The 17,822-nt window shown below is 39.5% G+C and overlaps 1 protein-coding gene across 3 annotated transcripts in view; it reads right to left on the bottom strand.

The window, feature by feature from the left end:
• The window catches only part of HAPLN1 (hyaluronan and proteoglycan link protein 1), a 65,951-nt gene that overhangs the window by 12,758 nt on the left and 35,371 nt on the right, over positions 1–17,822 (bottom strand). For 2 of the 3 annotated variants that reach the window (XM_030005690.1, XM_030005691.1), the window contains one exon: positions 6,325–6,699. In XM_030005690.1, the coding sequence (XP_029861550.1) occupies positions 6,325–6,699 (375 nt within the window). The remainder of the gene's footprint in view (positions 1–6,324; positions 6,700–17,822) is intronic. The other variant, XM_030005692.1, reaches the window with a different exon arrangement.

The following is a 17,822-nucleotide window of genomic DNA, read 5'->3' as shown; positions in this document are numbered from 1 at the left end:
TTCCTCCAAGCCAGGGAGAAAGAACCTGAGACACATCAATTCAGTGGAGAATAAATCTGTTAGTGAAAGAGGAGGGCCAGGTGAGGCTTGCTGTATGCACCTATGACAACGCAATAACAGTCCAGAAAATGACTGTTGTAATGGAAATTGGGATTTCTACCAAATAAGACCCGGACGTATAACATATCCTCCCCATATGCACACCTGCATTTCCATGAATGCCTTACATTTAATTCCGTAAATGTACAATTCTGTTTCAGTTACTGTCGTTTTTAGGGAATGCAAAAGAGATTATATCTGTGTGTCCTCTGTAAGCTATTTGTATTTCAGAGTCTTATATGCGGGTAATCCCTAAAATTCAGTGCAAGTGCTCTGCAATTACTCAGTCACTACAGACACATTGTCAGTGCAAGGAGCTGTAATGATTACCCAAGACAACAAGGTGAGGAAATAGCACTAGAAAGTTCAATTCCTGTAACAATTTATGGGTGACTATTAAGCCAACACCATACACAATTAGCAGTTTTAAGGGTATTTACACATAGAACAAAACAACACAAATTTCTGTTGACCCATATGGAAAAAAAGGTCTTTTTATAGCCAAAGTAAAGAAATGGGCTTCCTTGAGTTCTAGCCCAAGCAGAAAAGTAAGTTTTCTTGTAGCCAGTGTAAACACAGGGTAATGGTAGGGTTTGCTATATACTATACTGTAGGGTACAGTTTTATGCTGGCAGGTTCATACACTTGATGGCAAAATTTTCCATACTGGGTTTCTAAAATTCTGTAAAAAGTGGTAAGTCCCTCATTTTCCTTGAGACTCTATCTCCAGTTCTCTGCCTGTCAGGACTGTCAGATAACTGATCATTCAGCACAGACTCCATGGGTGGACCACTAGCTGTCAGCAGATATCAATCTCCCTAAAAATGAAACTGAAGCTTGAGATGGTGTCCATCCAGGCCACAGCATCCCATAACCAAGCTGTCAATGGGGTTGCTTATTTCTGACAAATACAGGCATATGAACTAGACTCACCTAGCCTGGGAGCAGATTATTCACTTATTTTTCTACAGCCTTTTGGAGACTCTTGTCTTTCCTTGCTCTCCTTAGGCTAATTAGTCCTAATTCTTTTAGCATTTTCCTTTCGGGTCATCATTTCCAGATAAATTTCTTCTGCTGTATTTTCAACTTTTTACTTCACCTGCATCTTTCAAGTACCATTTCTCACAGCACTTGCAAACACAGCGGTGTCTGCAAAGACCTGTTACCCTGTCACAGAAGGAATTACATTGGTCTGTCACGACTTACTCTTTACAAACTCCTGTTGCCTTTTACAAGACTTTTTGTTGTCTTCTAGGGACCCACAAATCGTGTGTCCTATAAAATCAGTTTTATAGTAGAGAGTACAACAGATTGTCATGCAAAGGATATTTAAAATAGCTTTTTGTGTATGAATATAACAGCAACACACAGAAGAAACAAGTTTGACATACAATATTAGGCTAAATCTGATTTATCCTGCTGTTGAGAGCATGGAGTTGGTTTCATATTGGTTTCAGCCATGAATTCCCCATTGCTTAAATCCATCTTAAGAGCAAATGACTGGATTAGAAAATGATTGCTGTGAAAATTTGGAAGAATTTGTTTATATGAAGCTTATGGATTTGTTTGCTCTGTTTTGAACTATAAAGTCTGTTTTTGAAAGAGATGTCTGTTCTTTTTCTAACTCTATCTTGGACATAAAGGCTAACATACCTCTAAGCAAGATCATAAAACCTGACGGGTTTTTTGGTTCACGTGGAGCCACCCAAAGAGTTAGCTTCTCTCTAGAAGCAGCTTTCCACAGAGATTTTTAATGGCTTTATCTAGAGCTGCATATTTCTGGTACTGTTGAACGTACAAAGTAATTATTTTATAGCCTGTATTGCAAAACTAATGTGTTCAGTTATCACCTCTCCCTGAAGACAGAAACAATAAAAAAATTTCTAATATAGTAAAACATCTGCCTTTGGCATTTTAGCGTTGTTCCACTTTCTTTGTCACCTGGCCCATGAATCTCACGAAGGAATAGTACACAAAATCTGTGCCTTAGCAGTATAACTGAGGGCCAGTGCTGGAGCCTTTGCATTGCCTGGGAAGCCGAAGCACACAAACCTGATATAGTGAGATTCATTACAGTGCCTAGTATTCATAAGAGAGGAAAACAGTAAAGCACTAACATAAAGAAAATTTAATGTAGAACAGGAAAACACCAATATAAAAAAAATTTAATGTAAGCTGAGAGTTCTTTCTTTGCTTATGACTCAGGCAACAATATCTACCTGCCATAGGAGACCTGATAATTTGTTCAGCTTTCGACTCTCAGAACATTTGACAAAGAGTGTAAAACTCATGATCCATAGTTTATGTGCAGGAGGGGAGTAAGGCCAGTTCAGTGAGAAAATGGCTTTGGTGACAAGGCCAACATAAAAAGTGTCCTGCTCTCTGCAGTACTTGACATTTCTTGCAGCCACCGTGCCCAGCCCAACCCTCCTGCCCTTACACTAGTCTTTATACTTAAGGATACAAACAGGATGATAATTGTGACATGACTGAACAGTTCTTAAAGCTGGTGGTTGTGAAATACTGCAGGGAATCCTAGTCCTGACCTGTAGCTGCGAGACACCACTGTCTCTCTAGTACAGGGGTGAAATGGTATGGTTCTGCATTAAATAACAGTGAAGAAAACAAACCCAAACCATGTAAGGTATGTAACAAACACAGACTGAATCTAAATCCACTATTTTTTCAAAGCTAAAAGTACCCAATTATTATGAACAGTTTATTTAATGACAATCCCAGGAGACCTCTAAGTCTAATAAGAATAAAACACTACCACATTTGGAGAAGAAAAAAGGTCCATTGAGGTAGAGGTCAACTGTTTTCATATTGATATACTAACATGCTTTTACCTAGCCAAAGCTATACTGTTGATACAGTGAGCTCATATTGGAGTGATCAGCTGTTTTGTACTGCTAGTGGGCATTCCTGGATATAAATGGTTTTGTCTTGCTGCCAATTAACATCCTTAGGGCCACTATCTCAGGACATCAGGCTATTGATGCAAATACTTCCCACTGTGAGATTAACCTTATTATTTATAACAGATGTAGAATGTTGGAATGGGTTGATATATTTTTATTTTTGTCCAAAGATTCATTTTTTTTCCTTGATCTGTTCTGCATTGCTCAAATACATGAAACAGCAATTAAAACCAGCACTACATAAAGCTGCAGATGAGATGAAAAAATAAGCATGGGGCATGCAAACAGAGGAATACATTCCATCAACTATAGAAGTCCATTGTAAATATAAGTGTGTTTTAATCATTATTATTTTAGAAGGAAACTTCAATGTAACTTAGACCCAGAATTCACTGGAATTAGTTGTCATAAGGAGGACTGCTCACTAGTCTTATCTCACATGAAAGGTTACATTTTACTGTGAGGTTTGACAAATGAAATTTTCCTGTCATTTTAGGAAACATCACTCTATAATGTCAGAAATGAACAGTCTTACACCTGTCCCATGTCTGACAGAAATCATTAAAAAGACATTGTTTCTTATGTTAGCCAGACACTAGTTAAATATATATAAACTTTCATTTGAGGACAGATTAGAACATCTTGGTTGGAGAAATATGATTCCTCCTGTCCTTACAAGTTTCCTCATTTTGGAGGTGGGGGAAAACAAGAAGGAGTGGTGTGGTTGTACAGGTTGGGCTGGAGTTGGCATAGTTCAGGGGGAGACACTGTTTAGGCTAACAGTCCTTTTTTCGGTTGTCTTACTGCCTGCAGTAAAGAAAAGATTTCTCATTGCTTTCTTACTCTAGTATCAATCAGATATTGCCTTTCAAATGTGGAACTCTGCATGCACACAAGCATGTACCAAGCTTCAGGCAAACCTTCCTGATTTGCCACTACAGCCATCAGCATCTCCCCTTCCCCAAGCACTCCTGGCACAGCAGGATGCATTTGTACTGGAACTTCCTTGCTTTTAATAGCAGAAAGCTAATGAACTTTTGCTTCAGAGGCACGATGCTAAGTGGCAGCAGATGAGTATCTGGTCCAGATATGTGGTGTCATGAACACATTAAAGATTTTACACTGGCTCTGACCCTTTTTCATTGGCAAAAATACCATAATGCCATAAAATGCAGGGAAATCCCACTATCTGATGGGGAACAAGATATATAGTTATTGACCTGGAACATCTCAAAGCCTGATAGAATTATGTGCTTAGGATGTAAGGAGACTGTCAGAAGAATATTATCAAATTACTGAGCATCCTCACAACCCAGGGGTGGGCTCCAGGACCGTCTGCACAACAGTGCGAAAGGAGAAGAGGCATGCTGGGGTTAAACACAGCCAAAGAGATGCTGCATGCTTCTGACCTGGATTACATGGTGCTTGCTATTCCTCAAGTGTAGTAAATAGCTGCACTTACCACATTTTTATTTACATCCTTATTGTCTGGGAACCACCCTGTGAGGTGGATCACTCTTGTCCCCTGGGGCTGCTCACCTCATAACGTGTCTTCCAATGCCAGGGCCCATACCTGCAGCCTGGGCAGAGGACTTTGCTTTTGGTTAGGTAAAGCTGAGCATGCCAAGCAGAAACTGCTCTCCCTTTAGTGGCTTGTCTCAATAACAGCAGCTGGAAGGAGCAAACACAGCAGTTCCCGCCCGAGCGAAGAGGAGATTGACCACATGAGAGCCTTTGGCTAGCAGAGTAGAATAAAGTAAAATGCTTTTTCCTCCTACTCATTTCTGTCTTCACTCAAAACTGTTTTAGACAATTTAAACTGGACATGTATATGTCCAGTTTTCTTTATCTCCTAAGTTTGAAAAGAACAGTGTACATTCTTGTCAAAGATGGTTTATGTGAGGTGAAACAAGCTAAATCGACTATCCTGCTGGCATGGAAACTGGGCAGGGCCTTTCTGCACTCAGAAATGGAAGGTTGCAGCAACCTCCAACCAGGAATGGAAAAATAGATGTAAAGAAGTAAGCCAAGCCCATGACATCTATTTGGTTCCAAGAAACAGTCAGCCAGTCTTATTGTGCAGGGTAACTGTATAACCGTGATAATGTACACTAACTCTCAATGGAAGTCATATATTTCACCTGTTTACAGGTGTGAGAGCCAGGGATGTGATTTTTCTTCTTCCCTTCCCTTCCCTTCCCTTCATTCTTCCTTCCCGTAAGGAAATAAGGCCTGAACGGACAGGAATGTACCGAAAGGAAAGGAAAGGACCTGCCAAGTAAATTCACTTACTTACATGACCTTCCCTTCTTTCTTGTCTCTTCTCTTTCTTTCTCTTTTCCTTTTCCTTTTTTCTTTTCCTTTTTTTTTTTCCTTTTCTTTTCCTTTTCCTTTTTCTTTTCCTTTTCCTTTTCTTTTTTCTTTTCCTTTTCCTTTTCACTTCCTAGCTACTTTTCACAGATAACATGGCTTCTATAAAGTTCTCTCTGGCACACACTTGGTGGTAAGTATAAGGGTAAAAGAGAGACATATTCATGCAACTTTTAGTTTACTAATTAGTTCAGTGCAGTGCTTTGGGGTAAAAGGCCAAGTGCTGGTTTACATGCATTGAATCTCATAAAATTTATCTGAATTTCATAAGAGTAAAGGAAAGCTGAATTTTTTGTCTTTAAACCCATTTCACTAATTTTTCTAATGCTTTGTACTCTATTGTTTTCAAGAATATTGCTGAGGGAAATGACTACAGATGACATGTAGGAGTTGTCTTGGCAGGCAGTAGAGAGATCTATTTTATGTAATTATAAGGCTGGAAAAAACAAAACTATTGTCTTTGGAAAACTACTTTAACATTTTTCCTCTTTGTAAGAAGATTTGCATTTGCTCAATTATCTAAAATGTCCTGAAGTTCTGTAAAATGGCTATTAGAGGAATATTTAATGTAATTTTGCCTAAGTAAGTCTACTGTAAAAACATGCAATGACTTCTGTAAAGTGACAGGATCAAATTAAAAACATATGGAGTTCTTCATACTATGTTTGGTCATTCTTTTTTGCCTCCCCTCACACCAGGTCTCACTGGGAGCTGAATATGCTGTAGGCTAGCATATTATAGAAGTCTTAATGTTCTTCTAATTTATGATTGTCATCATGGGCTGTCAGGCTGAGATCCCCAGAGCACAATGAATCCCACTTCTCGGCTTGCTGTTATCACTGATAATACAGTATCAGTAGTATTAGGAGAAAAAAGCAGGTGTTCCTTAACACTGCACAAATCTGAATTTAAGTATAAATCAGGCGTTACCTACCTTCCAAATTCAGAGCTACCACTGCTGTATCATCCTCTAATCCTTCAATCACCTCGCACTTATATCGCCCATAATCCTCCAGTATTATATTTGTGATTATAAGAGAAGCATCATTTTCGCTGCTTTCCCTCAGAAACACTCTGCCATGGTAGTTTCCATAGCTCTTTCTGTGGTGTCCCATTGCAACAAAGACGTCCACTTCTTTGAGGTAATCTGAGGTGAGTTTGGTCCACTTGACCCGGATTTTGTGGGTTCCTGAGCCAGCTGTTGATGTGTGTTCATGGTAAAATTTACATGGCAGTGTGACATTGCCACCCCGGTGTGAGAAAATTTTAGCTTGCTCTGCTACCACAAGTAGACGGGGTCCATTTTCTGCTAGGATTCAAGGAGAAAAACAAAACCAAGAGTTAGTCTGCAATCTATCTTTTACAGAATGGATATGATCAATGCCATAACAACCATCAGCTATATTATACATTAAGTCTGCAGGATCATTTCCCTGCAAATATTTTGTACGTATGCAGCCGTAGAGCATATAAACCAGTTATACATAATTATTTACTTAGCTGCAAGTATGTCTGTGTGTGTACACTGCCAGACAGGCTGAAAGGCAAACTGGTTCGCAGAATTATCCCCCATATAGGCAGACCCATCCTATATACTCCATAATCATGAAGATAGAGCTGTATAAATATATTTACAGAGTTGTATAGCTGGTGGATGAATGGCATCATCCATAAAAGGCTCCACACAAATGTCCCATATTTCCCTGTAGGTTGTTCAAAAGCTGCCTATCAGTGCTGCAATTTTTTTCATAATTCAATTTTTATGTATGGACTCAACTTATTCAGGTGGCAGCATACAAAGCCCCTCTCGATCTAGGATGCCTTGAATCACACTCACAAAACAGAAGAACCATTACTGTATCAAATAACACTATTTATAGTGACATGAAAAGTGTCAGCATAATTCTAAAATATCTCATTTTCTATTTGTATTTTATTCCAATTTTTGAGTTTGAGTTCCTTTTCTGACATACTTCCACCAAAGTAAGAAAGTCCAATTTATCTTCAAATGTAAAATCTGGTCCTCTCCTGCCCAATTCCCCCATTATCTCAGTCTGGTTTTTCCTCACCTGTTTTCCTCATCTCCTTCAAACTCGTCACTATTTTATCTTTGATATTTTGACCTCACTTCTTACACAAACACATATTTAACTGGCTGGCTCCTCTCCTCCACACCCTCACTCCAGACTCCCTGCTCTCTTTTCTCTCTAAAGAAAAAGGCTGATGTTGCTCTATAAAATCATTATGTTTAGGACAGTCAGCTTGAGCAGGTGCTCGCTTCCAGCCTTAAGTCTCTGGGGCTTCTTTGATAGGATGTGCTGCCTTGGGAAAAGCCTGGAAAACACAGATTTCATGGTGGCAGTCAGCAGATGTATCCAAAAGCAAGAATATTTCCTTCTTTCAGTACCTTTTGCCTGTCCTCTCATGCTCAGTTTGCAAAATTGATTTAGCAAGCTCAGCGCTTCTGTAGATATTGCTGTCCTGTATCACTGAGACACTGACCGAAACTAGCAATGAATCACCGGTGCTCTGCTCGCTGGGAAAGAATTACTGACCTCACTCTATGTAACAGATTGCAAAGAAAGACTGTAATTCCCTGTGTGTGCTCAGCAGGTCAATGTAACTGCCTAGAAATGTGATTCCTGACTCTAAGGCTTGGTCTGCCTCTCTCTAACATCAGCAAAAGCCAAGGCTAAGTTCCCAAATGCAGAGGTTGCTGAGAGGCTGACCCTGTGAAGCCTGGCAGGAATTTCCTGCTGGCATCCATGGTGATGAATCTGGATTGATAGGACAAAACTGCAGAAATGTGTGCAAAAAAGTCATCAGCCAGAGAAAGTCATGGATGACTGAAGGAGGGAAGGACTGGGATGGAGATGGGCTGACAGACGACGTTTCAGTGACGAGCCCACCAGAGAGTATCCCGCCTGGCCAGCTGTCTGTTCACAGCACTGTGAAAACCTGTGGTGTGTCTGCAGCCACGGCGGGTGCAGGGAGACGTTAGGGTCTGCAGCTCATTAATGACTCCAGACAGTCCTAGGCTTCTGAGTCTTGTTGACAGGTCTGCAGGCTAAATGATACATTCACCTAAACTGCAGTTTCAGTTTGACTTCATTATCTGTCCACGCTGGCTACACTAAGCAGCAAAAGACCCAGGGTATGCAGCATTTTATGATTATGCAAACACGTTCGGGGGTGGTAATTGCAAAGACAAGCTTGCTGAGTGTGAAGATGCATCTGCTTAAGAAAAACAGGTATCCCAAATGTGTAGTTCTTTGTCAGGAGGTGCTGTGTCAAGAGCATTGCTATTACCTGCATAGGACAGACTAGCCAGGGCACCAGCTTCCTCAAGAATGAACAAGCTTGAGCACTGCAAGCTGTTTTACCAGGACGAGAGACCTTCCTACCTAGTGAAAAATCATTACTGCAGAGCAGTCCCATATAACTGCTTTTCTTTTTCACTGCCCTTCTTCCCAGAGGTGAGCGGAGACTCAGAGCAGCTCTGATAACCCATCTTCCCCATTTCAGAGGAGAGCATCCAAGGAGAGAGGTGATTTGAGGCAAGGCACCATGGAAAGTGTTGCTAACACTGTTCCACAAGACGAGGAGAAGGAAGAAAGTGAAGGCAGCCAGGATGGCTGGTCTGCAAATTTCCCTGTTTCCTTCAGGGACAAAGACGTTCCACAGACTTCTGTCCACCTTGGGAGGAGAAATGTTATGCTTTGGGGTGGTTAGTACCAAGAAATCTGAATCAGAGCTCAACTATGTTGGGTCTTTAATACTGAAATAGTCAAGTCAATAAATATTGGCAGAAAGGACTGGGGCAGGAGGGAGAGTCTGACTCAGGCTGCTAATGCTCGCTCTTTCTAACAACAGCTAGTCTGTGCCAGCAAGACCTGGAGACTTGCCCAGACCACTGCCACCTCTGACTCCAGCATTAGCATCCTAATGCGGTGATGTACCTCTCTCCCTGGCTGCTTCCCACCTCCTCTGGCCCTTTGCAGCAGCCATTACCTGAGTTTATATCTCAGTAAGTGTAAAGAACAGAAGGGATGGTAAGCTGGGAAAGGAAAGAAAAGCATGGCTTTTCTAAACTTGGAACATCTCCTATGTCCTTGGAGGTTCCAAGGGAGATGCAACGCTTGAAATAAGCCTCCCACCCTCAAGTTTTCTAAAAGCTAGTTCTTTTTTACAGAAAAAGAGATGATGTGCCCTTTTCTTTGGAAAGACTGTGGGGCAGAAAATTGCATTGCTGTTGCTCCGAGACCTAGGAGAGGAGGAAGGAAGAACCTCTGGCTTTCGAGGAAAAGCAGATGTCAGATTGGGGCATGCTGCATAATTTCTTTTTGGGCTAGAAGACATGCAGAAGACATGCAGGCGGCAGGGACTTGGGATTAAAAATGAGATGACTGGGTTTTGGCAAGAGGCCAAGAGGCTTTCATTATCCAGCACCTGGTGAGAAGCAGGGCCAAATTCACCTAGCTGCATATTTTTGGTAGCATGGCAAAATGAATGGTCTTGGTCTTTCTGGAGTTGACAAAGGAGTTAAACCCCCCACACACAACAAACAAACAAAAAATGCCTAAACACAGAGCAAACCAGAATCCCTTCACTTAAAATATGTTTAGCACTCTGGATGCAGCATTCTAGCTTACTGCTGTGAAAGTCATCTTAAATGAGAAATGAATCCTCCTTCCTGGGCTTCCTTAATACAACGGGAAACAATCTGTTTCAAAACAGTGATCTGATCATGGAAGATAGGGTAAACACTGAGGCTTATCAGACTGGCTCCCTGGCTGCTTTCCTCATGGGGTTTCTGACAAAGCTGCTCCTTCTGAATAAAATTATCTTTGTATCTAAATGGCAGGAATATCTAAAAGATGAGTATAAGAAGGAAAAAGATGGGACACCAGAGCGTTATCACAGAGTCCAGCATGTTACTTGAAGAAGACAATACTTCTTTTCCCCCAGAACTACTTTCTTCAGAATTACCATCAGAGAATTGTAAGGTGAATGGCCAAACAGCTATAAACTCTGTGAACCCCAGATAATCCCTCGCTAAACAGTTGTCTGCAACAGGACAGTTTGGATCCTTGCTGGAGACAAGACAGACCACATGCATGGCCACTCAAGAGCCTCAGATGGTGGATGAACGGTGAGGAATGTGCTGGGCAACATCCAGCTGCTCTTTGTGTTGGGAACAGAGATGGCAACAGCCTGGTTATTGGCTCTGGTCTCAGCTCCAAGGTCAGAAATGGGATGAGAAAGGTTTTCTAGGTGGGGTTTTCACCCTTCCAGGCATATTTTGCCTTTTGAGACAGGCAGCAGCTTAGCTGTTAGTACAGAACCAGGCACCACTGGTGACTAATTTGCTGTATTTTTTCCACACCTGCTTCCCTACTATTGATCCTGACAGGCTGTGGCCTTTTGTTAATCCTCTTGGTGCAATTAAATGGATGACAAAGGCAACATAATGCAAAAACAGCTAAGTTAGCTAAAAACGAGTTTGTCCAAGTTGCAGAAGCTATCCAGCTGTGTGGGATAACACACAACTCTGGGAGCTGCTTTTCCAAGCTGATGGAAAGACTGCCTGCCACAAATGAAAACTCACTTGGAAACTTGCTATTTGGGTCCGCTTGCTGTATCTTAGCCGTGCCAAATCAAGCAGGTATATACTGCAGGTGAAAGCGTATCTTGCTACCTTAAGTAATAAGTCACAGGCAGCAGCATGCTATCTGCATCTGTTTTATTCTCCAACTTTCTTTCTCCCTTGTCTGAATGCTATGCAATTAGCACTGCTGTTCTAGTTGTCATTATTTTGTACACATCTAACATTGACTTTAGTGGGATTCCCATTCCAAGGACAGTAAGTGGACTTGCTCTCATGCTGCTAGAGCTCTCAATTCAGTCTCACCTGATGGCTTATTGGTTTAGTTCCAAATTTTACTGCTGGACAAGTATTCAGATTTGTTTGTCTTTTTACATTTTTTTTTTTTGTGTGTGTGTGTGTAGTTTTCTTTTTGTTTGTTTGTGGTTTTTTTCTCTCTCTTAACTGGCTTCTGCACTTAAGAGTAATGTCAAGCAAGGTTTGGAAGGCGAGGAACATAGTGTGTGGCAGAGAGGATGAGTCATGCCACGACCCTTGGCAAACAGCTTTATCCACTTTATCCATCAGAACTGCCCAGAAACTTATGCTGACCTGGCTATGAAACTTGATTATTCCCACATTTTAATGGACAGAAAAACAGTGGAGGACAAAAAATGTGCATTTTTAGAGGGAAAAAATCGTAAGTCGGGGTCACATCATAGATGTGTTTTGTCAGATAAACTCATGTATTGGCTAAATGTTCCACACTGTTAGCAAGCCATTAGGTTAATAACACTGTATGCCATCCCACTTTAAATTAACACAGAGTTGTTTCTTGCTTTCCTGTAGTGTTACCAGGGACTTAAGCATAACTCTTCTGTTAAAATACCCTTACTCTTTCTATAGCAGTGGCATGTTTTGTTATCCTACCATGTTTATTTAAACCTCAAAAATAATTTCTGTGATAACAATAATTCCCACTTGCTATAATATGTAGGGAAGTGCATTATTGATATACACATATATATGTGTATTACTCAGAGAATCTGAAGGGGAAAACATGAGGAAGAATTACACACAGACTTTTTTCCACATATTTTTCCTACTACATTTTTTCTATCTTTTAACTAACTACATTTTTACTTTTGCTTTTGGAAAAAAATCTGAAAACTTTTGTATATCAGCTGTTAAGACTAGGAAAAGCTGTTCTTATTTGGCCTAAGCATTAATGCAATTTTGTTTATGTTACAAGAAAGAAAATACAAGCATCAGACTCCTATGTTCCTACCTCTAAACTGACAGGATAAAATACTCTCTACACATTACTGTTAAGTTTTGACATACAACTGGTAAGAGACATGCTAGATAAATCATAGTTAAAAAGTTCAGGTACGTGGTTCCAAATAACAGTACAGCTAAAAATACCTGTTTTATAAATGGCAAAGAAGAAATCTGTCTCTCCAACATAGAGATGACAGGACCGACGTAAAACATTTTTCAGCTGATCCCAGCTACTCAGCCTGAGTAACATGGTGGGGAGAATGGTTAAAGGGACCGTATTAACCAAGTTTAAATTTCTAGGAGATCTAACAGCACATAAAACCAACAGGGAAATAACAAACTTCAGCTCTTCTAAAATATTGCCACGTTTTGCCTTAAATAAACTTTAAGTAAGTGTTTACTTCAATATAGATAAGGAAATTACATGACGATCAAGCCTCACAGAGCAGAATAGAACAGAAATCATGACAATGTCTCTGCACCTCTTCTGCACAGAAAGAAATCTTCATGGGTGGCATTTAGACTGACAAAACCAAAACATCACACAGAAACAATGAGGAACTTTTCCATTTCTTTACCTTTAAATGCTATATATATATGGAATTAGACTGATGTAGCAAGTAAAGGCAAATTAGCAATTTAAATTTATGTTTTATGTGAATACTTTTGCTTCTGTAATAATTTTTTACAACCCAAATATACTGGTACCTATCATTTAAGATCTATTCCAGAATATGCAGTCCTGAATGTGTTTAATGAAACTAACTTGCCAACAGGAGGTGAGGTTGCTCTTTGCTGACATTTCTATTACATGCTGTTGCAACATGCCATGCTCTGAAGAGGAAAGCAAGTTGTGTTGATGTAAAAGAAGCAGCTCAATTATAAGAAGAGACTGCAAAATGGGTCATGACATAATCTAGTGTCCTGAATGGCAACAAAACTAGTAAGAAATTTTAAGCACAAAAGATAAATGCAAGAAAATGGAAAGAAATAACAAGTAACATCACTGAAAATGGAAAAATGCAGAAAGGTGGACCAAAGGAAGAAAGTCAAAAGAAAAGTGGAAAAGCGTGACATGTGGGAAGGCAAGAATCATTGTAAGAGGTCAAATCAGTAGTGCATCTAATCTCTTATCATGTTTTTGGCTAGTCCAGCAAGTCTATGCAGCTTCTTTCTCTCTGTTGGTTCTGGGTTGTTTTGCAAAAGAGGAAGTGGACTGTAAATAAAACTTATTATCATGCAGAACAAGTTGGGCAAAGATTTCTTCTGCTTTTGTTATTGATTAATTGATTTAACTTTCTTTCTTTTTTTTTTCAATAGGGCAATATTAGGAAGTTTTCTGCTCATTCCATGTTTACATATTTCTTGGTATGTATAAATAAATCAGTGCAGAGATCTTGACAGGCAAATGGGTGTATCCTTGTATCTGACAGGTAAAGAAATGCTGCATAATGTAAATTCACTTATATTCAAGGAAAAGCTAAAAAATTAAAGGCTGATCTTTCACAAACCAAAATTTGTGTTCTCTTTGCTGGCCTTTCTTGTATTTCTAAAACCTGAACAAACTGGAGGCATATGTTAAAAGCTCCTGCTACCCTTAAGTAATTAACTTAGCAATTACTGTAATGGCTTAGTCAACTTCATTTATTTTGCAGAACAGCTACACACAGAAGAATGCTATTATCTATTATCTCTGAAGGGTACTCTGCCTCTTTGAATAATTGGTCAGCAGCTACCACCATGAATAGATCGGAGAGATACACAAAGCTGAGCACTGAAAAGAATCATCTTCCTCTCTCATGGGTCACAGAGTCCTTCACAGATCTTGATTCAGAGAAAATTTATGAGTCTTTAATTACATTGATATGCTTAGAGTAGCATTGTTTTCTTGTTGAGGACACTTATGTGGCTAGGGTATACTTTTGTCCCATTTTCACATTTACCAGATAATTTCATTTAGGAATATGATTTTTCCTAAAGAGTGAAACTAGTATCCTAAGGCACATGGAGTTTACTGGGGTGGGGGAGTGAAGGGGACCACACATCTTATTTAAATATACTTCTCTCATTGGCTTTTATCCACCAAAGTTAAAGTGGAATGACTTGTATGCAGACAAACTACCAGAGAGGAAGGTGATATCATTAAGCAGTCTGGGATAATAGAGCAGCCTGACCAAACCCATGAAAGCCACCACAGGCTTTAGGAAAGGATATAAAGTAACAGAAGAGATAAAATGCAGTTTTAGATATTTTATAAATTTTGTTCATAGATATTGGAATAGAACCAAAGAAGAAAAGATATAAACGAAGGAAATGGGCCAGAGGAAAGAAGCAGAAAGGAATACTGGTACAGGCAGGGAGGTAAACTGTCTAGCAGATGAGAAATTTGGCTGAGGTCCAGTTTCACTGTATTAACCAACAAGGGAAGAACCAGGAACTAGAGCTGACACTGACAGCAGGAACAGAGATATTAATGAAGCCAGCAACTCATTTCTAAGAAAAATTGAAAGATTTAAGAGAGACCATATCTATGTCTATTGCAATGTTAAAGAGGTTGGCAAGTGTTTAGTAAAGCTGAAGAAATCCACAGTTTCAAGAGAGTGGACATCTGAAAAACAGAGCTCTGTGTTCATAAAAGCAATGACCTGTCAGTATAATCAGAGGACAATACAATTTATGAAATACTGTTCATTCTGGTTAGCAAATGCTGAGTCTGAGAGACATGGCAGGAGTTTTTATACTAATGGAGCGGCATCGAAGTGGGGTAACTAGATCTTCTGGTTCCTGACACAGAGTTGTTAAGGGAGTCAGAAGCACATTGAAATAGCCATCAGACAATAATACAGCATTAATAGGTGACTGCTTTTTAGGAAGGCCAAATGAAAGATAAAGGTGGTGAGGTGGCACTATACATTAGTGCTTTAGCAGGTTGTGAAGAATAAGAAATGATAGTGACGACAAAATGGGGCATGTATCAGAAGCATGTCAGGAAGGACTGTAATGATCTTACTGTAGCAGTGAAAAAAGTCTTTTAAACAGTCTGTCGTGGTTTAAGCCCAGCCAGCAACTAGGCACCACGCAGCTGCTTGTTCACTTCCCCTCCCTGCCCTCAGAGGGATGGGGAGGAGAATTGGAGGAAAAAAGTAAAACTTCTGTTGAGATAAGAACAGTTTAATAACTAAAATAAAATAATAATACAACTATAATAACAATAATAATAATTGTAATGAAAAGGAATATAAGAAAAAGAGAGAAATTGGACCCAAGAAAAGACAAGTGATGCAGAATGCAATTGCCCACCACCCGCTGACCGATGCCCGAGCAGCGACCTGCCCCTCCCAGCCAACTCCCCCCAGTTTACGTACTGAGGATGATGTTCTGTGGTATGGAATATCCCTTTGGCTAGTTCGGGTCAGCCGTCCTGGCCGTGTTCCCTCCCAGCTCCTTGTGCACCTGCGTGCTGGCGGAGCATGGGAAACTGAAAAATCCTTAACTCAGGGTAAGTGCTTCTTAGCAACAACTAAAATATCAGTGTGTTGTCCACATTATTCTCACACTAAATCCAAAACACACTGTACCAGCTACTAGGAAGAAAATTAACTTTATCCCAGCTGAAACCAGGACACAGGCACAGGTTCATTTTGTAGTGTGAGTCACTACACAAATAAATGTGGAAGACAGTAGAGAAATTATCCAAGTGCTGTATTAACAAATCCTCTCTTTTTAATAATGTTGGTTTTGATGCTCTAAAGTATAATGTTTTTTAAAGCACATGAGTGCATTGATATGAAATGAAAACATAAAGATGAAAGCTGAACTCAGAAAATATAGCCTGATCAAATAAGAGGGTAGAAAACCTCACAGCCTGAAGTACTGATGTTACTACTGGCACTTGGTATGGCAAACCTGATGGCAGAGATATTAGCTCATCTCTCACTTTAGGAATGGTATCATGTGTTTCTGGACAACAGCAAAATAACAAATATATGTAAGGAAAGTAATTTAACTATTAACAGGTTGATTAGTCTGACCTCAACAGCAAACAGGACCTTAGAACAATTTTTGAAGAAAAATTGTTGAAGAACAGAAATAGAGTAAGTCACTAGAAAGAAGGATAAAATGCAGTAGATACTTACCAAAGGGTGCCAGACTAATTTGCTATCAACAATATAATAAAAATAAATGTATAAGGCCAAGGAAATGTAGTGTATCAATTGCTCGGAGCTCAGGGAAGCAAGTGATATGGGAAATACATGAAATTAGACAGGATGGAGAAAATATGTGTTTTGGTAGAAACTTTGCTAAGTGTCTAAGAACTAAATACAGAGGAAACTGCAATTTGCTGGGCTGAAACATAAATGATTAGCCTAGAAAAAGGTCCGTGAACTGCCTCCAGTATGATTTCTGAGACTTTAATATTTCCACTCATTTTACGTTATAAAGTAAATATGACTATCGAATTAATAAAAATTTCACATGGCACATTAAACATCACTGAAGGGAGGAGAATGGATATTTAGAATGTTTCAAGAAAGAAGGATGGAAAAAATACGATAACATTTAATACCGAATGCATAATCTAGATCCTTAAGGCCTAGTATGAAGAATTATTGATATAAACCTTGTACTTGTTAATTGCAAGTGATATTGAGGGAGAATGACTGCTAAATATTGTCTATCAAAACAGACTATCGATCAGCACTGCAGCATGGCTGGGAAGAGTACAAATTTGATCCAAGGTCTGAAAAAAAAAGCATTGTTAGCTGGAAAACAAAAATACTAATGCCAGCCTAAGATCTTACCTGGAATAAAATCCTGCCTGGGTGCACTCAAGAAGTACGAATTCAAACAAGAACCACTGCAGAGATGAACAACTAACATTATCAGGTAACTGGAGGTTAGAGAAGACTTCTAACTTCTCACTTAGAGAAGAATTTGAAAAAGTTTACTCAAATAATAGCTGTGAGGATATGGTGTTATCTTATTAATGTGTTAAAGTGAAAGAAGAAAAATTGTTACTTGAAGCTAAGGAACAACACTAGGAGAAGGATAAGACCGTACAATGTTTGTGAATAAACATGGAGAATTAGGAGAGTGTTTTCTGTATCAGAAAAATATCTACCTTGCAGTAATGAGATTTGAAACCCAGCTTTTTAAAAAATGAAACTAAACATACAAGAGATTACCTGATGTAAAGAAATGGGAATAGAAGGCAGTTTAATTCATTGCCTCAGGAGATCCCTTTCAGCTCTGTATACTTGACTACACAACATCTATCCTCACCTATTGTAATTCCAAGGCATTCCAAAGCATGCAATGCAGGAGGAGTTTAGCTACACATCTCTTGGATTTCAGCTGTGTAGAGTGATGCTTCAGTCCTTAATGTAATATAAAATACCTTTTGTATGAAGCTATAACACATGTGTTCCACAGGCTTCCCTGATTTCCAGCTCGCTTCCAGGTGTGGATCATTGTATGTGTTTATGCAGCACTGGGCAGAGCTGAATCCCAACCCTGATGGGATTCCACAATGCAGAGAGGAATGAAGAAAATTAATAGGAAAAATA

This window comes from Aquila chrysaetos, chromosome Z (assembly GCF_900496995.4).
Source record: "Aquila chrysaetos chrysaetos chromosome Z, bAquChr1.4, whole genome shotgun sequence".
In the NCBI taxonomy this organism is placed as follows: Eukaryota; Metazoa; Chordata; class Aves; order Accipitriformes; family Accipitridae; genus Aquila; species Aquila chrysaetos.
This window is presented reverse-complemented; position numbering and strand designations above follow the sequence as displayed.